Genomic DNA, 25,485 nt, shown 5'->3' with positions numbered 1-25,485 from the left:
TCATTTCATACAGCAATATCATAATACATATCAATAACACTTAGGAGCAATAAAAATGCATTAACCCGCTATAACTTATCCCGCTTAATGAATCAGAATAAAATGGGATGATGAGAGGAAAAATGCTCATAACCAGAAAACACAGGCCTCTTATTGATACTTTGTAAAGCGCTTGTAAATTAAGGAACACCTGCTCAAACTTGGGGTTATCACGCTCGGAACCATCTCCAAACCGAGTACAGAGGCAGCACTGCTAGATGAGACGACGAAGGAGGGAAGCGCTACTCCGTTGTCGCAGCATTGTTAATTGTATTCAAAGATGTACCAACTAGCTCAAGTTTCCGTTCCCCTGCAGTTTATTTCTTGTACACTGAGGCCTATTCCATGTCTTAATCCTGCTCTTTTTGACAGCCAGGCAGCCCTCCAGGCTTCACTAATCGCAGTGTATGGTTTAAAGCACGGCTAGCATTCTGGCACGCTACACGTTCACTTTGCCCGGTTGAGGCTCAGGTGATGTACGGTGGTCTGCTTCTGTCCAATGGCCAGAATGATATGACGGATAATATTCTCGTAGTTAAGCGCGCGTCCTTCATTCTTCCAGAAGATATATATGCCATATTACAACTTCGCCATATATATTTCTTTTGCCGCATAACATTTTTCAAGGAGAAGGACTTGCAAAGAAATAAAAAAATAAGCGTCGCGTTATTCACGATGAATATTGCAATAAAAGCTTCTTTTCAACTTGCGATCATGATTCTAGTGCTTGATCCAACACACAAGAAATTTCAAGCTGCTTCTAAAAGCCAAAAAAAAGTTTTATAGACACTTCGAAGCTTATACTGCGATGAGGAGTTGCTTCCTGAGAGCGGCAGGGACAGTGTTATAATAAACTTTTCTGATGGTCGGGTAGCAACAACCATTTTTTATCTACATTTCAGGAGAAAAGCACCCTCCTCGGTTTTCATAGCACATACTTAAGAGCAACCCTGGACATAAGCTAAAAGAAAAGTATCGTCTCTCACGTGAAAGCCGCACAAACACTACGTACTTATCCGAACCATCGTTTCGTTGAAGGAATACCAAGTTGTAAACTCAATGAAAGCCTACCGTCTTTTTTGCAAAACCTATCCCCACACAACAATCCACCATACGCTCCTGTAGTTCATCGAAGACTAAGAATACGCAGCGCTGGTAAGCGACAGAAAAAGAAAAAAAGACCGCGGAGACTTCGAGAACGCACACTGTAGCAAGGTCTACCACACGTTAGGAGCGGACAATCTACTCGTTTAAACCGAGCCGGCTCATGTATTTGGTTCGGCACAGTGTTAGACCTGTTGTTGTCGTCCTTCCGCCCGTAGGTTTACACAAGTTTGTGACCGAAATCTCGAACCCCAGCGCTTGCGAATTCGCACGGAGTAGTCTTTCGTCAAACGCATTTCTCGCTTTCCCGTAACACTCTAATAAAAAGCAATGAACATTATTTACAAGCAGGGTACATGTCGGAAACCACGCCATGAAAGTGCGCCTGCATGCGCTGTCCCCGCTCAAGAGGGGTTCGAATTTGAACACACCATCATGGCTCACAGATGTCACGTACCAGTACCCAAGAAACTCTCTTTGCTCACTGTGTTCGCCTCGCTTTCCTCGCCCGAGCAGTCTCTTAGTTCTATCTAAACACCTCATGAAGCAACTGCAACCTGTTCAAAATAACTAAACCGCGAAAACGCGATGAGCTGGCTGTTACACTAATATCAACTGTTCCACACAAGGTACAGTTAACAATGCGAGAATGAGGCTGCAAAAGTTTGTTACATATTAAAAAAGCTTAGACGAGCATCGTTTGAGATAAAATATTTCGAACAGAGGTTTTAGCTGAAGGTTGTATAAAACGAAAGAGTCTTTGTGAATTAAAGATTACGAGTGTACCTGTACGTATTGGATAGAGGCCTGTCATGAGCGCCGCCCTGGAAGGCGCACAGGAGGACTGTACATAGTGGCTGTTAAGAATGATGCCATCTGCAGCAAGGGCGTCCAAGTTTGGCGTCGGGATCTGGCAGGACCCATGAAAACTGACGTCGTCCCAGCCCTGCAGGTCACAATTACAGTTAGGTAAATGTGTGGATAAAATACTGAGGAGCATGCTCCGGACTCTGACATTTTTCTCACGTGTTCTGCAGAGCAGATATGCGTGTGTCTCTGTTCATATGCGAAAGCACCAGTGGCGTTTGCTAAGATGTGTAAGGACTGCCTCCAAATTTGCGTTAGGTCAGGTGGGGTGAGAGTTCGATCACCGAAGCGTGCTCCAAAATGTTATGGCCACATCACTCGGACGTACACATCAAAGTGCACTGCTTTTACCTTAACATCGGCCATTGTGATATAAAGAGACATTGAGGTCAAATTTGATTTTGTTTGTTTCTATGGAATAGCAAATTCATATGACAATACAGTTAAGATCACCGAAAACACTGCTTTTAAAGGCTGGAAGAGTGCCAGGGTTGAAAACAGGTAGAGCCACCACTTGCGGCTTCCGCAGGCTAACTGCGTTGACCTCAAAACATCTGTTTTTACGAGAAGATAACTAGGGCTAAGCTACTCTCCCATTAACTTCCAGACGAGTGATGAAGTGCTTTGTTCCGGCCTTGTCGTCGAACATTCGGTTCCTTGCTGTCGCATAAACATCATATTAGCCAAAAATAGCTTCATAGTCGATTTCTACTAAGACTAGAAATTCAACAAAGTAGTCGTCTCTATCTCTATATGGGAAACGCTTCGCGTTGACCATGACCCCTAAGGTAAATTCGCTCGCGATTATTCAAATATGGTTGGGGCGTTCAGCGAAATGTTTCTTACTCTGAACAGGCGCTGTTTTATGTCAATGACAAAGTAATACTTAAAAGTCTGCTTATATAGACATCTTTACAAAAGGTTTTATGCCTCACTCCGTGTTAGACACTCGGCTGTGGCAGGCAAGGGGAGCTTGAACTGAGAGGAGTTAAAGCGGGAGGCCTGCGCTAGCAATAGCCGCCCCCTGACAGCCGCCTTCCTGAACAATTTCAAGCAAATCGATCGAAACCCGAGTAATAGATATGTCACACTAAATTCGGCAGCAATATTCTAAAAAATTCCAAATGCCAAACGCCTCCGTGTTAGAATCTGTTACATGATAGTGCAATTACTACTTCTAAGTACACATGTAGGCTGTTTCACCTAAGACTCCACAATTTTCAAAACTAGGCTTTTTGAGTTACATGAGCACTTTTTTCGGTATAGCACTGGCAGCGGTATAGGCCATCACAATACAGCTGGGAGGGGCTAACGAGCAGGCTGGTTAGTTAATGTTGAATAATTAACTTTGTAATTGCATTGTTAGGCTCCTTAATTATTGAGAGACATGTAGTCCATAGTGATTAATATCCATATCAGTTTTTAGAATTTCGATAACGCTGTTACCGTCAGCGCTCTGGCCCAAAAATTCTAGCTAAATGGCGCCAGAATGCATGTCCTTTCGAGAAGCATGACGCAAAGCAGCCTCTCCATTGCACGTAACTGATCAAATATTACCTCACCGCGGTGGCTCAGCGGTTAAGGCTCTCAGCTACTGAGCCCGAGTATCCTGGTTCGAACCGGACCGCAGCGGCCGCGTTTCCATGGAGGCGGAATGCAAAAGGCTCCCGTGTGCTGTGCGATATCAGTGCACGTTAAAGATCCCCAGCCCCGCCGCGGTGGTTCAGTGGTTAGGGCGCTCGACTACTGATCCGGAGTTCCCGGGTTCGAACCCGACCGCGGCGGCTGCGTTTCCATGGAGGCGAAATGCAAAAGGCTCCCGTGTGCTGTGCGATATCAGTGCACGTTAAAGATCCCCAGCCCCGCCGCGGTGGCTCAGTGGTTAGGGCGCTCGACTACTGATCCGGAGTTCCCGGGTTCGAACCCGACCGCGGCGGCTGCGTTTTTATGGAGGAAAAACGCTAAGGCGCCCGTGTGCTGTGCGATGTCAGTGCACGTTAAAGATCCCCAGGTGGTCGAAATTATTCCGGAGCCCTCCACTACGGCACATATTCTTCCTTTCTTTCACTCCCTCTTTTATCCCTTCTCTTACGGCGCGGTTCAGGTGTCCAAAGATATATGAGACAAATACTGCGCCATTTCCTTTCCCCAAAAACCAATTATTATTATTATTAAAGATCCCCAGGTGGTCGAAATTATTACGAAGCGCTACACTACAACTACCTCTTTTTTCCTTACTTCCTCCCCTCCCTTCTTTATCCCTTCCCTACGGCGCGTTTCGGGAGTCCACCGCGATATGGGAGACAGTTAATGCGCCAATTCCTTTCCTGAAAACCAATTTTTATTTAGGCAGAATTTGTTGTGCCACAGCGCGGATGACAGCCGCGTGTTCGAAATTATAAAAACTGATATGTAAAATTACATACGGTGAGATACACGCCTCTGCATAACAAAGGAACCTAACAGTAATTGTTAAAAAGTCAGCTATCTAATAAAAATTGACCGGCCCGCCAGTTAGCATGTCTGAGCTGCATTGTGATGTAATATACCGCTGACAATGTTGTACCGAGAAAAGCGCCCTTCTACCTCAAAAAGCCTAATTTTAAATATTGTGTTAAGTGTTAGGTGAAGCACCTCGTATATCAACGTCACTACAGGGGATATGACTTCGCCCGTCGACAAAGAAAGAGCAGCGCCATCAACTGCTTAGCACGCAGTTCGCACCGTGCCACTCTTTGTGCGGTTGTCGAAATTAACCCTACTTTCGTAGGAAAATTAATATCAGTTTTTCTTTCTCGTTTAAGAAAGAAGAAAAGAGAAAGCTCCGAAGAATGACGAAGAAAAAAAGGCAAGGAAACAAATCTTTCTCGGGTTTTTGTTCTTTACTTTCGTTTTTATTTAATCTCTGACTCATTACCCAAAGCATTCCCATTAGCTTAGCACCAGTTTACCCTCTTCGCTTGGCTATCTTCGCTGAACCCTGGCCGATCCCCCGTCGTGGGTATGTGCCATGTGATAAGGCAACAGCAACAACATCTTCGTTTTACTTCGCTTTTCGCCAGAGACTAGCAAAAAATAGTTTCGCTACATTATTTGTTCCCTTGCCACCTGACGAAACATCTCCGAGTCAGCGAGTTGTATTTATGAACCTTATAGCTGAACCTTAAACTAACCTGTAAAACCGCAACATGAGACCAAAACAATATATTAAATAGAATCGTAAAACTGTCCAAGTTACTAGCACCTTTATTATCCCTGGATGCTGGATGACAAACATTTTCACTAAGCAACTGATGGAGTCAATCAGCACCTAAGCAATGTAAGGTTTCTGGCGACAGCCGGTGGTCTGATTCAGCGGCGTATTCGGCCAGGACACCTGCAGCCGGGGTCCCTGCACGGCGATAGGCATTTTGGTTCCCACGGCCGGTCCTCGCGAGGTTTATTGGATTAGAGACGGAGGATTCCACTGCCGTGTGTAAGCCTTGTTCCCGGAAGATCTCACGGCCCGGAGGCAGTTGGCGACCGCCAGCACCGAGCAGGGGTGACTCACCCCTTCAACTATGCCTGCGCGCCGGCGCCACGCCCATTCGGACTTCCCGGAAGACGTGTCCGGCTGGAGCGTGAGAACTGTCGTTCGGAAGCGGAGACACCGCTCTCTCTGGTGGGGGCGATTGTCCAGCGGCACCCTCTCTCCGGCGAGGCATGTGACGGGGCCGTGTCCCTATGTGAAGTGGTGTGTGTGTGTGTGTGTGTGTGTGTGTGTGTGTGTGTGTGTGTGTGTGTGTGTGTGTGTGTGTGTGTGTGTGTGTGTGTGTGTGTGTGTGTACGACAGCGCAAGTTAGGCCACGCCCAACCTGGCGAAGACATTCTCGGACCTGGGGAATCCTAGGGACCTGGGGAATACTAGGGACCGGACCCTTTTTAAACCGGACGACGAGTGCCGTGAGAAGGAATCCTCGATCATCCTCAGATCTTCTCAGATCCTCCGACCTTCCCCCATCACCCTCCAATGGGTTCCAAAATCTTGTAAATAATGTAAAATAAACCCCCTGTACAGTTTTCTTCATAACCAAGTCCGACAACGTCATTCGGAGAAGAGACCTGCGGTGCTGAAAGAGTCAGCTCACTCAAGGACCCCTCGTTCCCAACAGCAATGATTCCGCTACTACATTGGTGAAGCCTAATAAAAAGAAGGGATCCATTATTTATTTCGATTAGCAAAACTAGCTTTTGGGCAGCTCGGTTGCACAAGTCAGCCAAACTAAACTAAGATTTGTAATTAGCTGCGCAACGCAAGCCTCGCTAGAAATGTAGGCTACATTTCGACAGTGCAGATGTTCCAGGTAAAATTAAAGGCCAAACCCCATGTGAGCTGCAGGACGCTTATCACTATAGGAAAGGGGGCAGTGACTGTGTAACCCATTGTTCATTTGCCAAGTACGGATCAGCATACGACCTTTTCTCTGCCACACGATAAGATGTTTCTAACGATATGTGTCGGCTCTTGTTTAACTTTTGGCAAAGTCCATCTGTGTTTGGCTTACTGTGTTCTGTGCGCGCTTGCGCAACGCAGGTCATGCATCCAGCATGCCTTCTTTTAATAAACCAGATGTGGATGCATTATTAGTCCGCGCGTGTGTGGTTGTGCATGTGGGTGGCTTTGTGTGTCTGTGTGCGCGCGATTGTGTGCGTGGGTAGGTGGGTTTGTGAGTGCGTGTCTGCGTGCGTCCACCCTTTCCTAACGTAGACCTTTCTTCCTTTCTAGTTCTCGCCGAAGTAGTTAAATTTCGTTTTAATTTGAGCTCCCGACCTCAAAGTTCAAAAGCGATAAGACAGAGCACGTACCAAATCGTCGGCGAGGAGGAATACTATGTGAGGCTGCGCTTTAGCACATATAGCCACGGGCAGAAGCAAATGCACAAGTTCCAGATAAACTCTGGCCATATTTGGTCTCCTGGAAGAAAAAACAAACAGCGGTACGGTTTTAATGCACTCAATCTGAGTGGACATGCGAAAGCATGTGTTTAGTCTGGATGGCTCATGGTTTCGCTTTGCTGGGTTGCCGATACGTCTGGCGACGATATTAGTTCGATAGTTATCGTCATCATCATCGTAAGCCTGACTGCGCCCACTGCAGGGTAAATTTCGACAGTGGTATCAGTTTATGAAGCCGACAAGTGCAATGCACAGCGCGAGAGTGTGTTGAATTTTAACACAACCGCGGGTATGTGCCATAGCTTTTGAGGCAATAACAACAACACGGGCCGTAATTGACTGCAGCGAAAGCTTAGTTCTATCGTGCACAGGCTTGCGGACCTGGTCTGTTCGCACCGCCGCGGATTCGAAACCCAATCACGGCAATATTTATTAATTCGTTCAAGTTCAAGTTTCGGCCGCGAAACGGCTTTTGCAGCTTTAGTCTTTAAGTAATAAACAATTGCCAGATGCTCATATGGCCCGATGAGATTAACTGCGTATGCAAGGTACGGTTTAAGGACGATGCTTTAGAGATTGCTTTACGATGTTTTGCTAGTTTACCGGGTGCTGTATCTAAGATGTTCTGCAATTTATAAAATATGGATTTTGAGTTAGAGCAGCGCTTTTCTTGACATGGCATTTTCAGTGGTATAGCTCATCACGTTGCAGCTAAGACGTCCTAAGTGGAAAGCTGATTATCTTAATTCAATAGTTAACTCGTTACTACTGCTGTTACAGCGACGCATGTAGCCCACCATAAGTTACAACCGTATCTGCTTTCAGAATTTTAAAAACGCAGTTACCCACTCGCTGTGGCCCAAAACATTTTGTCTATTGCAACGAGTTACGTGCACTGAATAGTTCCTTTTCCTGCAAGCTTATCGAAAGAGCAAGTATTTTTACGCGATGTAGCCACAATTTGTTGTTCCACAGCGCTGAGCATAAGTGCGTTTTCAAAATTCTAAAACTGGTCTTGATATTACTTACAGTTGGCTGCACACGTGTCAATAAAAAAGGAGACTAACAGTTAAGGTTTTACACTTAATTACTGAATAGTAGTTAACAGTATTACTAGTTAGCACGTCTTAGCAGTATTCTGGAGCGCGACACCGCTGACAAGGCTGGGCTGAAAAAGGCGCTCTTCACAACTGAACAAGCCTATTTTTAAAAATGCGTAAATTCTTAGATAAAACACCTTGTGTAATGATAGCTCTGTCTCATCTACTAGGTTAGTTTGCGCCGTGGTCATTCCTGCGAGACAGGCCAGCATAAACCAAATAATTTCGTATGGGACACCTTCCACCCGGGCACAATTGGCCGCTCTTCGTGAGGCCGTGCAATAAACGTTCAGCAAACACTCCTTAAATGGGATTTGTTCCGCGATTATAAATCTGCTCAACAATGTACAAAATCTTTCTTACGCCACGGCGACCACGAGCTGTTAGTAGCGGAGATGACAGAATTTGTACGGTGATTGAGATGAATATCGTTCTACTGACTCACCACCACTCTAATGTCACTACACAACATACAGGCATTGCAAACATGAAGGAAAATTCAAGGACCGAAGTGTCTTTTATTACTCAAAAATAAAATATTCTGCATGAGCACTGATTTATATATTAAGCCAATCACGATGCGACTAAAAAGACATCGTCATACGGAATCAGTGACAACATACAGCGCTAGAATCAACGCTTTAAAATACTTTTTTCCCTGGCACATTAACGCAACAGAATAACCACCTTCGTGAGGTACTGAACAGCATTAGTGTCATTAACAAAAGAGATAATTGAGAGCTGCAGATTTTTTTGTTTCTTGTTCTTTTCTAAGTCCTCTTAACCATATGTTAACTTGTGCGATGTGATTTGTTGTTGTGTTCCTTTCTTTGTATTTTTGTTCCTCCTTCTTGGACCCATTTTAGGGCATGCATTTTTCTGTAAATAAATAAGACATCTACAAAACCGGGGACTGGAGGTGGCTCACGACGAGATCTTCGAGCGACTACGACGACACAGTGAGATTCTGGAAAACGACTAAGCTGACGTTTGACGTCAATTGGCCCACGATAATACCAACATTGTCCTGAAACTGCCAAAAATCGACGTATTACGACATGGGTGAGTGCTTGCCCGAAACGTGAGTTTAGCGTCATAGTGTTCACTGGGAGGCACAGTTCGCCGTTTGGACAACCTGGACTCTTCACTTGGACTGAATAGACTATCCGGCCTCTCCCGCTGCGTTGTATCGCGTCACCTATGGCTTGGAGTGGCTTTTACAAATGCTTACTATCATCTAACCACAGTGGTAGACTTTCCATTGTGTAAGAACTGCGAGTGCAGTGAGACTATTGCGCACCTATTTTCTGACTACCCTAGGTTGGAGCGTGAGCGTGTCCTCCCGGCTGCAACGCTCCGCAGCTTGTATCCTCGTTCCCTTAAAGAAGCCAAGGTTCTGGGGCCTTGGACGATACCTTCGTCTCAGAGGAAAGTTGTCAAGCGACCATTGAACTGCAAAAGGTCTCATGGTTGAGTTCAAAGCTTTAAATCAGTTATAACTTTTCTACATTGGCGGCCTTTTGTGGCTCGCGTATGATTTTGTATTTTACATTTATTCTAGTGTACACTTTTCGTCTTGGCGCAGCGCGTTGGATCAGCTGATGTCGCGTGACAGCTGGCGTGGTCCGCTGAGGCACGGCCGCTTTCAGTGCCGCTTTCTCTCCGCACTTGCCGCTCCTTCAGGGCGCCTGCGCCGAGGCAGATTTTCATTCTCGCCCACAGTAGGGGGGGGGGGGGGGGGGAGGGGGGTTCCGGCACTCGACCCGCAGCAAGCGCCTGAAACTTCACTCAGCGGCCACGCAGTGGTACACGCCGGAATGTTCGCCTAGCAGCGCTCATACAGGTTACGCAGTTAAAAAGCACTTGTTAGGCATTTAGCACTGGCCAGAAGATCAGGTTTGATTTGTAGTCAAGAAAATGGTGTAGATCATGTAGAGAGACGACGTGGCCTGAACACTTAAGAAACTTCAGGCCCCTGAGTTCAACAGTACAACCTCAAACTTCAGTCTCTAAGGGTTGTTACAAATATCATTTTAAATGTACACATCGTATCGCACAACGTATACTTTTCAAATAACCCGCATAAAAAGTTCATGGGAAAGAAGCACCAGTTTTTCTTTGCGAGAAAGTGGAGTAAACTCTATGCGCCACTAACCGCCAGTAAGCAAACGTAACTCTTCCTAAAAAGCGCGGCACAGCTGCAACTGGCAGTTTCGGTCCTGACTTCAATTTAAGAGACCAATTAACTGGTCAAGCTGATGCTACTAAATTATTGTGCATAAATAGAAATATGACTATTTGTAATTGTTATGAATCGTTTAATGCCCCGTGTCGCCAATTAGTTACACCTCTTCTGCATGCCGTACACTCGTTAGTACTTATATATTGCGTACTAAATTTAGTGTCAACATAGTCGTCTGTTGCCAGGCCTTTACGGCAGATTCTTCGACGTCAGTGTGAGCAAGCTGTGTGAAAGAAACAGTATCTGCGTAATCTATGCAACACCTCGACTACCAAACTGCAGGAATGCATGCATGAAGGCCCGTGTCTTCTTCCCATAGGCGATGGTGCTATCGGTCCATTTCCGTGGACCACATACTTGGGAAACGGGTCTGAGACCCCATCTTGAGTTGAAGAAAAAAGAGCCACAAGTGAACTTCTACCGCTTACGGCTAGTTTAGGGTTGCTCAACGGCAGAGCGAATCACTGGCCCCATCAACGCAACGCAACGGTTTGATCTAACACAATTTTCCCAAGCAGTGCACCCCAGAAAAGTAGATTGCCAGACCGGAGGAAAACTTCTCGCGGTCAGAAAACCGGCGCGTATCCGGCGGCACTGAGGATCGAACCAAGCATCTCCCGAATGCGAGGCAGATGCTCAACCACAAGGCCATCGCTTCGGTCAAGAAGTTTTCGGTCTGCCAAAGAGTCCCCCCCCCCCCCCCCCCCCCTAGCCGTACAGGGAGTAGGCCAAGGCTAGACAACTTCCCAAAATCGAACCCTATAATGGTGGGCTCCTACACGAGAGACTGCTCTTGTACCAATTTAGGTTTGGTTATCCTCGGGCTCGAAGGCCCTCCCACTCAGCGTGGTGGACTGGTACAGTATATACTACAACCTCGTTGTTCTTGTGTGGATCGTATAGGCGTCGTTAGGCGGGGTCGCTACTCCCCGTGGTATGATTCCGTGCTGCGCACCCAGGCGCCGAAGCGCCCTCGGCTTGGGCAGTCTCTTCGTGCCGCGCTCCAAGTGAGAGCCCCATTTTTCTACGTTTTCTCAAGCGTCTTGGATTTTACAGCGGCCCTGGCGTACTAAGAGAAGACCTACCGTCTACGTACCGGAAGCGGGACTGTGGAAGCATGCCACAGCCGCATAGCGCGCGATGCTTGTGCGCACGCGCTGGAAGCTACTGGTGACAGCCGGTGCCCAGTGTTACAGTAATCATCTTAATGATATCTTCCGTAACTGTCCTCGCAACGTCGATATTTGAGGCGATAATTTGAAACCTGACAACGCTCAAATCTACGGTATCCGCGACTGGCAGTGAGAAGAAAATAAAAGCGAGAATTTTTGATGCTCGCTTAAGTAACAGGTAGTCTACTTATGCTGGTCCTAGACGACGCCCTGGACGGACACGGGGCGGAGAAAATTTGCGTAAACACGGCGTTTAGCTAGCCGATCCGCGCGCTGTTCCTCTGTTTCCTGGGCGATTCGTTTCCTCTTCATCACGTGCCGATGTCGATTCCAGGCCTCCTTCTGCTTAACAGCCTTGTCGCCGTCCATACTGCCCCTCAACTGTTTTTGCGGCGCACGCGAGCTCTCCTTTTCAATCCTCTGTCATGTTATCAGGCATGCGACAGCTGGCGAAGCGAGAGGAGGCGAACGCAACAACGAGGTAAGCAGTGGTACGTCATACGAAACGGCGGCGGCGGCGGCGATGGGTGGGTGGATAGAAAAAAAAACTTTATTTGCGACAAATTTAAACTGTTGTTGACCTTTACGGGTCACTGGGCGCCGTGGTCGATCCTTTGTCCAGGATGCCACACTTGACAACTGCGTACGAGAAATTTTTGCGCTTCCTCGTCCGGGCTGGCAAGCAATTGCTCCCACTGCGTCACACTCTGGTGGTCTACTGTAGGCTCTAAGTCTGCCTTAGTGCAGGTCCATGTGATATGCTCTAGTGTAGGTTTACCCTGGCACCACGGACATTCATCTACGTATTATGTAGGGAAACTCTTGTGTAGTTTGTGCACGTGCGGGTACGTACCGGTTCGTAGTCTGCGCCAGTCAACCGCCTCCTCTTTGGTTAGCCTTTTGTGCGGCGGCGAGGCGCGTGATGTGACGTCGTGCCAGATGGCGTGGCGAGCGCGCGGCATCCGCCCAGCTGCGGCGGTTGCTAGGAAACGGCTCAAAGCCTGTCTCTGTGCCTCCTGTTAGCACCGCCAAAGCGAAATGCTAAGCACGATTACCATAATCCCTAAAGCAAAATTTCAGCGCAACTCGGTCTGCTTACGCGGCGCGAACGGCAGGGTACTCTCGGCGGAGGCGATGAGTGTGTGCTTCAGTGGAGAGAACTGAAGGGTCATCCCAAGGGGTCGCCTAGCCTCTCCATAAACCGCAAACTCCTGGCTTTGCTCGGCTGCAGCGATGAGCTTTTGCTACGGTGGCGTGAACGACAAGGCCTCTCGGCGGCGGCGCGTGCCTCTGTCTTCTGGCGCGGGCGCCGCTGAGCCTGTGTTCGGGTAGCTTGTTTAGTAGCCGCGGCAGACGAAGCATTACCATTGGTTGCGTCGTTCATTCTTCACAAAAAACTAGATGAGACTATTTTGTATTGTATGATATAAGCAGGACTTTTATACAAGGTGACGCGGACAATCTATCCCGTGCAGCACATTTCACAGCATCGCCCGCCAACGGAGCGTAACGTGGCGCCACTGCGAGGAGACAGCGCGTGGGTGCGCGTGGGCACGTGCAGCCGCAGGCAGACCTCTGCTTTACTAGCCATCCTGCCTACGCTCATGAAACGGGGATGGACGACGGCACGGACGGCGGGCACTACTCTGCCGCCATCTATGAGTGAGCGGCGGTACGTTCGTTTGCTTAATTACATCGACGCCGACGCGGCTCAGCACACAGACGGGCGTTTAAGAGCTTTAATGTAGCCGTTAAATGCATTTATCTTCATCATCAGCCTGACTAGGCTCACAGTAGGGCAAACGCCGCCTCTTCCATATCTCTCCAATTTAACCTGTATTTTGCCAGCTGAGGGAACCTTATCACCGCGAAATTCTTAATCTCTTTCGCCGGCTTAACATTCTGCTGCCTCCTGACACGCTTGACTTATCTTGGAATCCACTCCGTTACCCTTAAGGACCAGCGGTTATCTTGCCTTCCCATTACATCTCCTGCCCAAGCCGATTTATTCCTCTTGATGTCGACTAGGATGTCATTAACCCGCCTCTGTTCCCTCACCCACTCTGCCAGCTTTCGGTTTCTTAACGTTACACCAGTCATTTTTCTTTTAATAGCTATCTGCGTTGTCGTTAACTTAATCTGAACCCTTTTCATTAGGCTGCTCGTTTCGGCCCTATGGATGAGTACAAATAAGATATAGCTGTTGTACACATTTCTCTTGAGGGATATGGGTAACCTGCTATTCATGATCTTAGAGAACGTCTCATATGCGCTCCACCCCATTCTTATCCTTTTAGTTAATTCCCTCCCATGAGCCGGATCAGCGGTCAGTACCTACCGTAAGTATTCCTTTACCATTTCCAGCACCTCGCTACTAATTGTGAACTGCTGTATCCTTGCTAGACTGTTCAACTATACTATGGTTTTCTGCATGTTAATTTTTAGACACACCGTTCTGCTCTGCCTGTCTAACTCATTGATCATGCTTTGCGGTTCATCTTCTGATTGACTAAGCAAGACAAAGTAATTAGCGAAATGCGAGTTATTCTCCATTAACTGTTACCGCCCACTGTTCCCAATCTATCCCTCGGAACACCTCCTGTAAACAGGCGGTGAATAGCAATGGCGAGATCGTGTTTTGCTGCCTGATACCTTCATTGCTGGAATTTCATTGCTGACTTTATGCAGAACTATGGTAGCTGTGCAGTCGTGATAGCTTCCTCTCAGTATTTTCACATAACGTTCTTCTACACCATGATTCCGCAATGCCTGTATGACTGCCGAGGCTTCCAATGAGTGAAAGGATTTCTCGTAATCAATGAAGGCTATGGGCTGGGGTTGGTTATATACTTAGATTCTGCGCATTTCTCTATCAGCTGATTGATAGTGTGAATATGATCTACTGCCGAGTATCCTTTGCAAAAGCCTACCTAATACTTTAGTAGACTGAAGTGTAAAATTGTCCTGATCCTGTTAGTGATTACCTTAGAAAATACCTTGTAGGCAACCGGCAGTAAGCTGTTTTGGTCTGTAATTTTCAAGTTTCTGACTTCTCTTTTTTTATGAACTAAGAAAACGTTAGCGTTCGTCCATACTTCTGGTTCGCTCGAGGTAATGAGGAATTGTGTGTACGGGGTGGCGTTTTTCTTTCAACAATCTCCCCTCTGTTATTCACCAGTTGTGCTTTTACCTGATTCTCACCAGCTGCTTCCCCCTTTGCATTCGTCTTAAGGCTTTCTTTGCTTCCTCTTTCGTTACTGGTGGGATATCCCATTGCTGTACACAGCTGTATTTCACATTAACGTTCTGATTACATTGGCTACTTTATACACTTGTGAAGAACCCTTGGGCTACTTCATTTATCTTATCTATATTGCTAATAACATTGTCTCCTTTGTCTGCAAATGCATTAGGGGACAAGAATGCGCGACTTGCAGCCAGCCTTCAACAAGCCGCCTCTCAATTTCGGGCAACATTTACCACCGAAATAGGAAGATAATTGTTCAATGATAATACATTACGTTGGTTGCCTACGAAGCGAGAGAGAATTCATCATGGCTCCCGGTGCGACTCACTATGAACACAACGATGCAAAGAGAGTATCTGCTTTTGTTTTTGCACACGCGTGAGGCCTAATGTAAACTGCAGTCTATTGCATATGCTGCAAGGCTCTCTGTACTCCTCTTGCATCAAGTGTTTCGCAAAGTAGGTATCGATCCCGGCAGTGGGTGGCTGTTTTGGCGCACGACTACGACCCACTTCACGCAACTTCTCGAGCTTCGCCAAGTGCTTCTAGGCGGTTTCGCGGGCACGCCTTTGTTGGGCGGTTTTCTGTGCGTACTGTAGGCGCGATGAGCTCTGAGCCTTCACTGCGCATCGGCGGCGGTCGACCTCTTGCATCCGGCAATAACATATCAGTGGTGTTATTTTGTAAACTCACGCTGTTGCTTCAAATGACGGCTGTACATTCTATCACGAATACGCGTGGCCGCCGTGCATTTAACAGCATCGCTTTCAGCTTTTTTTTTTTTGCGCGGGAATAGAATTTTGATTCTCGCGTTACTTCGAGTACTCGACCTTGACCTGCATGATTTCGGCTCCGCAAGCACCTGGTTTCTTACAGCACGCCAGAAGGCGTCGCAAACGCTACATCCCATCCTCCGTATTTCTCAGAAGTCAGGTCGTTCCATGTCCGCCATCGCCCGCCTCCTCATGCGTTCTGTACAACAGCCAAGGTTGATTTACTTGGAATTTATCAATCAAGCAGCAATACGTATTATTACAGGCTCCCCACAACCTACCCCAAGGCACGCCCTCCATGCCGAGGGGCAAATGACTACACTAGACGAATTGGTTCACCAGCGTCACCAAGTGCGGTGAATAAAATGCCGCACTGTGCCTAAACTCGTAGCTCTCGCCAAGTACATGGTAGGCGGTTCTGTGTTGCCTATCGTTTCCTACACGTCATGACCACCGTGGCTTTATCAGCAAATCACGGACATTCGGCCTACGACCCGAATACATGCACGATCCGTTGGCCGCCTGAGTGAGTGCAATGTGGAGGCTGATGGCGTCTCGTCTGCGATCGAAAACTATTACCGGCGACATGGGGCGTATACGAATGCTAGTGTTCATACGCTTGCTCCCATGCCTGGTCATCGACACAGGTGGACTGTTGGCCATTCCGGGCGTATCCTCTATCCAGACTCTCTTCCTCCATGCCCACCAATTCATGACAAAAACATTTTTGAGCAAGAAACTCGTTATGAACGCGATTTATTCATATAATGTAAGGTTTCACTATAACAATCAATATAGCTGAAGATGACCCGACGGCTGTCTAATTTTTTTCTATTAACGTTAGAGCCATCGTCAAAAGCGTTCCCCATAAGTTTGTATGAGTTTCAACTGTTCGATGCTATCGCTAAAAACACTTTAAAAGAAAGGTTTTGCTACATATCAAAATAATGTACCATCATCTTCTACATTTCTATAGCTGTGTCTTACAATATCCTAATTTTCAAATTTTTCCCCGAGAAAGCTGGACTTGAGCAGCCACCTTGACATCCTCACAGAATCCACAGGCGCTATCCTCGGTTTGCGGCGTGTTTTGACCTCCAACTTATTGGCACACGAAATTCAGGACACACCTGAAAAATTCTCCCTCCCAGTACGTGTACAATGGAACTATCAAAATGCACATCATACACAAAACTTGTTGGATGGAGCAAGTCACGACTCAACACGCCCACGTCCCGTTCAATCAGCCTTATCCTATAAGGAGACAATACCCTTTCGAAAAAAATAACACCTACAGCGCGCCACGCGAGCATATCTACCATGTGGTACCGACATCCCTGGCGGCCTTTCGTGCTGGGAAGAGGTCTTGCTTCGGAGCTTACGCCTCCATGTCGCCGTCACTTCAGCGGTATACATGGTCGTGGCCGCGGATCATGCCCCTTTCGGCGACTGCTGCCACTTCTGTCCTGCTCCTGTCTTCGAGTCGTACAGTAGACTATGCTCTAGACCTGCCCCCCTTTGCACGTTATCTTAATAAGAATAATAATTGGTTTTTGGGGGAAGGAAATGGCGCATTATCTGTCTCATATATCGTTGGACACCTGAAATGCGCCGTAAGGGAAGGGATACAGGAGGGATTGAAAGAAGAAAGAAAGAGAGAAAGAAAGAAAGGTGCCGTAGTGGAGGGCTCCGGAATAATTTCGACCACCTAGGGATGTTTAACATGCACTGACATCGCACAGCACACGGGCGCCTTAGCGTTTTTCCTCCATAAAAGCGCAGCCGCCGCGGTTGGGTTCGAACCCGGAGACTCCGAATCAGTAGCCGAGCGCCCTATCCACTGGGCCACAGCGGTGGGTCACGTCCGTTATCTTGCAGAAGCGCCTTCTGCGGTGCGGATAGCCCACAGGTAGACCGCCGGATGTAGAAGACTGGATCTTTGGGCCGCACCACCGGACCTTACTGGACTTCCTTGGAGAGTCTGGCGTGTATCTCTAAGTGGAAATATTATTTACGCCATCTGGCACGCTGTCGCAATAAAAAAAAAAAGAAACGACGCTCTTTCTCCGCAACCCCCGGCTTCGCTATTTATCAGCGGCGTTCAGCGTCTGGACGTCATTGCTTTATGACCCCAGCTTCTGTGGGGCGGTGGTTGTTGGCGGAGCCGCATCTCGTATAACCCAACGAGTGCTTCGATTTCGTTCTTACAGCGGCGCACCATTCTGGTCTCGCGCTCGGCGAGTGGCCCCCGACAATCCGACCGGCAACTTGTGCACATGCCCTGCGCGTTGTTCCGATTGCCGGCTGCTGTCTTGGAGAGCGAGCGCCGTCGCCGGGCAGAACACATTGCGAAATCTGAATTAGGCAGCTAAAGCCTGCTTGGCATTAAAAATTATCCATTGTCCTTGGGCCTTCGAGTTAGTCTTTTACAGAACTGGGCATAATTGCACAAGATGAACTAAATGGTAATTGCTGCTGATTGGCGACATATCTTTTTGTCAAATTAACAGCGTTATCAATTTTTTATGCTGTTTTCTGAAAATGCGTATATTGGCGACCGCAATGTAAAGTTAGATTTTATATTATTTTATCAATTTATGAACATGGTTTAAAAATCCAGCATATAGCAGAGATAAAATAGCGCATGCTTGTTTTTCAAATACTAAATTACATATACAGCTGAACAGCTACACACATATAAAAGGCAAGCTGTGTATCTCAAAAGATTGTTCAGCAATGTACTTAACTAATATTCGCTCCTCAGTTGGACGGTGGTATTCTGTGCGGCGGTACGCAGTGCGTCTTCTAACGACCTACGTTTCCTCTCAGAAAGCTCAAGAAGCTAAAGAAGTGGCATTCTTTCCTATGTCTTGCTAGCATATTGTTGGGACGCTTAAGGTTGATTACAAAAGACATTCAGTACTCTAAAGGTCGATGACATGGCACCAATATTGCGTTCTTGCGTCAGCCAGAACTAGGTCCAAATAGGCGGGAGAACAGAGTTCGTGGCGAGCGTACTGATGTAAACTCGGGCTCACGATGAATTGTCAGATCGCGCTTCGTCCAAATTCGCAAGAATTCTTCTGAAGGCGGGCTGATAACGCGTTAGCGATGAGTTGTCTGGAATGAATAGAAAGCTGATATATTTTATTAACACGTGCCTAGTATTTAGCACGTAAATGGCTAGAGACCATAGGTACAGTTCGTCGTTTCGTTGAGCCGACGCTAGCGATGCACTCCAGGCTGGTGGAGTGGGATTTGGGAGAAGTGGTGGGGGTAGCGCCTCTGAGTACTGTCAACGTGCCAGCGACATTAGTAGCGGCAGTAGAACTGAAGCCCCAGAATGAGTGAAGTGGGCAAATATTATAACGAAAGAAATCATTTCATGAATGATATGTGTTCCGCGATTACTGCTATTTAAAAGGCTTTTAATTATTTACTCTTCTTCGGAAACAACAATGTTTTTCTCATCACAAGACATTTTCTTAGAGCCCCCTCATAGCGGCTCCAGTTATTCTGCTCGCTGCGGCCTCGGCTGACTGATGTAGGCCTCATTTCGTGACTTCACTGCAAGCGGATGCTCCCCTTTTTGCGCTCAAATCTCAAGCGCTTGGTTCCTTTTTGAATCGTGCTACATTCACGCCGGAGAAGTGTCCGCGCATGTTTTCAGCCATCCAGCCACTATCCCAGTCGTAGATTATTTTCCTGCAGTCCTTAGAAAGGCGACGTGATTCGAGACTAAGCTTATAAGACGAACCGATGCTCCCTGGAAAAGTGTCAAAGTACGAACGGCTCCGCTGCACCAAGCTGCGACGGTAGTGTATTAATGTCGATTTGGTATGTAGCTGTCACTGGGTGCCTGTATTAACCAGAAAAGTTCCGTATAACGCTGGTGTGAAAGGTTCTAGAGGTGACTTTCGGACGACTTCTCCGTAGAGTAGAGGAAAGAGCGTGTTCCATAGTGAGTTCTTCTCATTTCCTTCTACCTGCGATAGTACTGAATGTGTATGGGTTGTGTTGACTACAAAGTTAAACAATACGTAAGTTAATTAAAATAATAAAAGTTGAATAATAAATGAGGTAAATAATGCCGACCTCAGGAGATGTCGGCCTCCCAGTATCGTCTGTCAGTCTGTTGTCTGTTACAGCTGCAGCGTGACCTCCTTCGCGCTTTGTTGACTCCCCATTGCCGTTACGTCGACCATTCAAGCCATGCGACGAGCCCGTACAGCAGTACAGATGTCGTACGGCCCGTCGGCAATGTAGCTTTCCGGCTCACGCGGCTATGAAGCTCATCGTCACAGGCAGGACATAGCGTGACGCATGTTGTTCTGTGGCTTCTAAACTGAAGTGGAAACGCGAAATGTTCCCGTGAGGGAACATTGCTCGCCTTAGATTGAGAGGGCTGACGTCAGTAAGACGGATGTTTATTCCGGTTCTCTGAACAAGTCGTTTGGTTGCTTGTATAAGGTTTCTGCTCCTAATGTTTCTATATATTTGCGTGGTGAGGAACGCTGAATGTTTCCATCTTTTAAAATTTCAAGTATTCAAGGCGTCATTTTGGGCTCCAGCAGCGAGTGGATGCCTCAAGCTAAACCAACGCATCCGCAGGACGCCATCTACCATACACGCATAAATGTTCCCCTGCAGGCTGCATAGATTACCGCTGTCCTGCTGCAGTCTCTCTGTGTGTCGGCCCGTCGCTCAGCAAAAGTCCCTGCGAAGCCTGAATGACATGCAGTAGGTTTGGCTTTCGTGGAAAATGTAAAAATCTGTGTGCACATAATTGGGCCTACCTATATCACAAAAACAACATGTACGCACGACGCACACAGCCACACTTACAGAATTGCAGCCAAATTCTTCTATCGAGCATATTTATAACAAATTAATTATTTTCCTTATCAACCGAAGCGGTTTCAGTAATTAGAACACAGCTAAAACTAACCTAAAGTGTCCCTTAGTAAAACATTCCGCCACGTCAGAGAAGATGTGACAACCCCAGACAGCTATTCTTTGGCTCACTTTTAAACGTTGCGACTTCAATTTTTATTTATTGCTTTGGAAAAGCGGTTCTTTCTTCTAAACAAAAAAGGGTCCGGCTATTCACTCCAGTACAGACTTCAAATGTAGCGCGCCTCACTGACATTGCGAAAACAACTGTAGACTCTTGAAAAACAATTCCTGAAAAGTCGCGGGCACAATAGTAGACGTCGTGCTACAAAGGGCGAAGATTCCATAAACTGTGGTGTGGAAATCCCGACTGAGCCGTTATTACACTGTAAGCAATTTTTTTGCAGTACTCCCAAGCTACCCAAGTTTTTATATCATCTTAGCATCAGGCTTACAGTGCGTGAGAAAAGAGAGCGCCCAAAGATTGCAAACAGTGAATCAGCTGGTACATACAGGCGCGGGCATAAGTAAACGGAGCACGCGATTTCGTTCTAAGTGCAAACACGTCTTCCCTGTAGGGACTGAAAAAAACATTGTTCATTCATGAGAAAGCGCACTGGCGTCCCCCACCAGAATGGACCCACCATTGCTGGCAATTTCAATTAGGCAACGCGTTAAAAATGTTGGAAACCAATAGCGCGCTCCATTTACTTTTGTCGGCGCCTGTACGTACCAGCTGATTCATTGGACATTTCCTGACATTAAATGTTCAGTGGCAGGAAAAATACCCTCCTCGTAATATCGGAGCAATAACTTGGCAGCAGAGCCTAAAGCGATAACACAGCCTACTCCTAAACCAAAACTCAGGAGATGGAGTTCATATCCTGCAAGTGACACTTCCTTTCATTAACCAAAACTCAGGAAATGGAGTTCATATCCTGCAAGCGACACTACCTTTGATGAAGCAGATCATAGCTCAATTTGTGTTCCTGTAATAAACCCCCGGAAAACGTGTACTGGCGTCCGCGCTCAACTCGATAGTCACGGATGTGTCCGCTAAAGCATGTAACGTGTGTCTCTGTAGAAATATATCAGTACTTAAAAACTCGCAGCATTCACCCACGGGTGTTGTACCTTGTAATAAATGGTACCGTATGGTACCTTGTTATAGTATGTTACCTTCTTATGCCGTGAGATGAGTGCTGCCCATGGGGTGTTGGAGTACTGATATTATTAGCTGCCAGAAGATACTGCGGAGCGTGCTCTCATAATGACTCGTTGCTAAATGCGTCGAGGTGTCACATATGTTGGGAGCCGCCCATCAGTAAAATAATTTCGCAGAGATGACAGTGTTTAGCACGTTATAAAAACTACATTTTCTGCAGCATGGTCAGGTAAAAGGGACACTGAGGAGATATAGAAGTTGGCTTGAATCGATAGAATACCAGCTCCTAAACACAAAACGCCACTGTTTTTGAAAACAATGCTTTTGGAAGGTAGAAAAGAGCAATAATTAAAATACAGGTATCGCCGCCACAGGCCAGCCTCGCAACTACAAGCGTGATGATGAAATAGGAGAAAAGACACTGAGGCTGACAAATGTGCTTGAAGGTTACGTGTTTGATCGATATCAAAGTATATATGTTTTGTTTTGAAACCACCAGTGCACTTTTATCACACGAGGAAGACTGAGAATAGACAACCTAAATGTTCGAAGTCAAAGAAAATCTGAAATTGGTGGCGCAACAGGCGGCTAGATGAGTTTCGGTATGTTTTGGCGTGCTCCGAGACCATGCGTTCTGCGTGCCCTCATGGTTTTGTTATGCGCCTCGATTTTCAAGGGCGAAGCAGCCTCTGTAAGTGCTCCACGGAAGAAGTTCGTTCAACGGCACGCAACTGCGACAGGGAAATAGAGCTGTGTATAGCCCATGTTCAACGCGCCTCCACGTTTCCAAACGCACCACTCGATGTGTTCGCTTCGTCAACGTACCAAGAGGCTGGGCTGCATAACGAACGTTACGAGGACTATTAATACAGAACTTAAATATGCCCGCACGTACTATACTCCGTTTCATACATAGCTGTCTACACAGCCAAAGGTACCGAAGTAGTCCGTCAAAAAAAAACTATCAAAATGTGTCACTCCGCCTCGCGTCGTGGCTGAGTGGTACGAAGCGCGGGCATGTTTGTTCATTTTGTGAGGGGGCCCAGGTTCGATCCTCAGCGTAGGTTTGTTCTGTTTTTAATCTTTTTTCGGCGAATCTCTAGATAGAAAGTCTAAATGCGAGCCATATATAAGTGGCCTTTTTTGTTATCAAAATGAAATGACTTCTGTAATAAGAAGCGTGCTGTTAACTTTTTCCGCAGGGAAACGAAAGTGAAGTGAGAGTTGGCAACGGACGTGCTGAGAGGCGCTGTTTTTCGTTGTTCACGGATTTTTTCGCATGCTGCACACAATGAATCATTAATTGTGGGGTGATAGAATTCAGTGTGGCTTCAATTATTCGAGGCAGCGTCGTCTGGAGGCTACGCGGTATAGATTGGCGATGTTGTTTTGGATTTATAATTCATGGGGTCCAACGTCCCAAAGCTCGCTGTTCGTCCTCCTCACAAACCACGGTAGCTCGCCGCCTTCTCGCGGTAACAATATCAACGGCGAAAATTCGGGTTTCTACACAAAGGATATGTAAATACAGAGTGAATGAACGTGGTGGCTGGTATAATTAACATCACCTCGCATGTTTTTAACATTTGTACATATCCGCAATGATAGAAATCATGTTTGTTACTGGAGATAACCGTTTGTGCTCGATCGTGAGTTACTGTAGTTTTTTGACTGCTGCCCAAACATACCAGGGTTTGAAAACTGGTGTTGCAGATTATAGAATGTTATATGTCGATATTTGCTGTGCATGCCGTGTGAATGGCCGACCATGTTTGTACGGCCTGTATTGTAAAGAGAACAGTGCGCCAAAATTCTCTTGTCCAAGACTTTTTTGATCATTTACATGCTTGAGGAAATCAATTTTTAAACCCCCCCCCCCCCCAAAAAAAAAGGCTAGATGTCAGGTGAACCATTGAAGCGTATGTCCCCAAATGCCACAAGTCCACAAATACCAATTGTTCATTTTTTTATTAAACGGCACCCTCTCAGTATCTTGTGTGCCATTTGCTCTCGCAGTTTTGTAGTAGGCCAAAATTTCAGAGCTGGAGCATGGGATAAATACTATATAACTTCAGCAGGGAACAAGCATGAAAACTGCCAAACTTTGGCATACACAGTCGAAGACCAGCAGAGCAATGTCGCCAACAACTTGGGACAAACAGCATATATTGAAGCACAAATTATAGTGAGCTACACAATATGATAAGGCTAATCATACAGGCAGCACTAAATAAATCTTTTGTGAAGAATTTTCTCTGACGCCAGTTCCAGAGAATGAAGTCATATGGGTCATGTGGTCTTAGAGAGAGGAGGCCACACGGCACTTGAAAACCTCGGAATATTTATACATAATAGATAAATCAGAATGCGAGTTGAGACAGCAATGAAACAACGCACAAAGCACGATATGCACAAGGCAGAAAATGATCATAATTATGAAGACTTTGAACACATGACTAGGAACGATGGCAGTTGCTGATGCTACATACAACATATATGGCATCTTACTATCACAAGTGGCTCAGCGGCTACGGTGCTAGTGTCTCCATAGTCTCTGTTGCTTTATGACATTCGAACTCAATAATACGATCAAACTATCACAATGTCACAAATAAAATAAAAAGCAACTGCAGCACAATAAAGCAGGAACAAGTGAGTAACAAGTAAGAAAAATTTCAAACACGATGATAACTGGCACGCAATTTTCTTGCTCACGTTTCATACGTCTGGAGCCGTGCTATTGCAGTAAAACCTAGTCCCGGTATTCACACAGTAGAGGAGACACCCAAATGAAAACAACGCATAACACGGCATAAAACACACCAGACATGAGTAATATTATATAAAAAATGACCAACAAAGCAATGTTGCACAGTGAGAACCTCATAAAGTAGAGAGGAAGAAAGGACAAACAGTCATCTGGACGTTAAATATTTCCGTAGTTCTTTGACACGGGCACTTTTGCTTAAGGCAAAGCAGTGACATTGAACACATGCATGGTAGAAAGATAGGAAGAAGATGGCTGCACAGTATGGGAGAGCACTGAACAAAGGTTGAGCGGCAGCCTCAGTTCGCAAGCCGAGCCAACGTTTCGACAAGGAAACCTGTCTTCGTGTTTCAGCTGACACCTGAAAATTCGGGCAGAAACTATTTCACAATGACTTTCGATGATAGTGTGACCAGCATCCAAGCGTTATCTAGATGCCGTAGCAACACCCGGATAGAGAAATCCTCAAAGGAGGCAAGTAATGTTGTTCACATTAAATGGAAAACGCGTTGCAGTGGCGCACTGGTTATGGCGCTCGACTGCTGTACCCAAGGATGCGAGATCGTATCCCGGCCGCAGCGGCCGCATTTCGATCGAGGCGAAAAGCAAGGCGCCCGTGTGCTGTGCGATGTCAGTGCACGTTACAGAACCCCAGGTGGTCGAAATTTCCGGAGGCCTCCACTACGCCGTTTCTCATAGCCTGAGTCGCTTTGGGACGTTAAACCCCATAAACCAACCAACAAACATTTTGCTAGGACCCACACACATCTGAGTGTGTAGGAAAATTAGAGAAAATTCAGAATAGGGCAGTTAGATTTGTTCTTGGTAATTATAATTGGCAAGTTAGTATGACGGAAAGCAAACGAAAACTTAACTGGCAAGAGTTGTAGAAGGTACATCAGATTGAAATTTTTCCATGAGATTTATTATTCAAAAACTGGCATAAACCGCGAACAATATATCCAGGCACCTCATTATATATCAAAGCGACTAGACCACTGTTTGAAGGTCAGAGAATTTTCTTGCAAGGGTGACGTCTTGCGTTATTCTTTTTTTGTTAGAACTGTTCGGGACTGGAACAGTTTGCCATCGAGCATTGTATGTATTACATCTAACGAAGCATTTTTCCATGCACTGCAATAATTGCTTTATACCTATAAATGAAGTCTGTACCCCCCTGC

At 46.4% G+C, this 25,485-nt stretch overlaps 1 protein-coding gene across 1 annotated transcript in view; it reads right to left on the bottom strand.

Moving 5' to 3' along the window:
* The window catches only part of LOC144120173 (arylsulfatase B-like), a 65,052-nt gene that overhangs the window by 24,063 nt on the left and 15,504 nt on the right, over positions 1 to 25,485 (bottom strand). The window contains exons 2-3 of the mRNA XM_077652596.1: positions 6,856 to 6,964; positions 1,930 to 2,089 (exon numbers count right to left, since the gene is read on the bottom strand). Coding sequence (XP_077508722.1) covers positions 1,930 to 2,089; positions 6,856 to 6,954 — 259 coding nt within the window. The 5' untranslated portion in view covers positions 6,955 to 6,964. The remainder of the gene's footprint in view (positions 1 to 1,929; positions 2,090 to 6,855; positions 6,965 to 25,485) is intronic.

This window comes from Amblyomma americanum, chromosome 2 (genome assembly GCF_052857255.1).
Source record: "Amblyomma americanum isolate KBUSLIRL-KWMA chromosome 2, ASM5285725v1, whole genome shotgun sequence".
NCBI classification, from domain to species: domain Eukaryota; kingdom Metazoa; phylum Arthropoda; class Arachnida; order Ixodida; family Ixodidae; genus Amblyomma; species Amblyomma americanum.
This window is presented reverse-complemented; position numbering and strand designations above follow the sequence as displayed.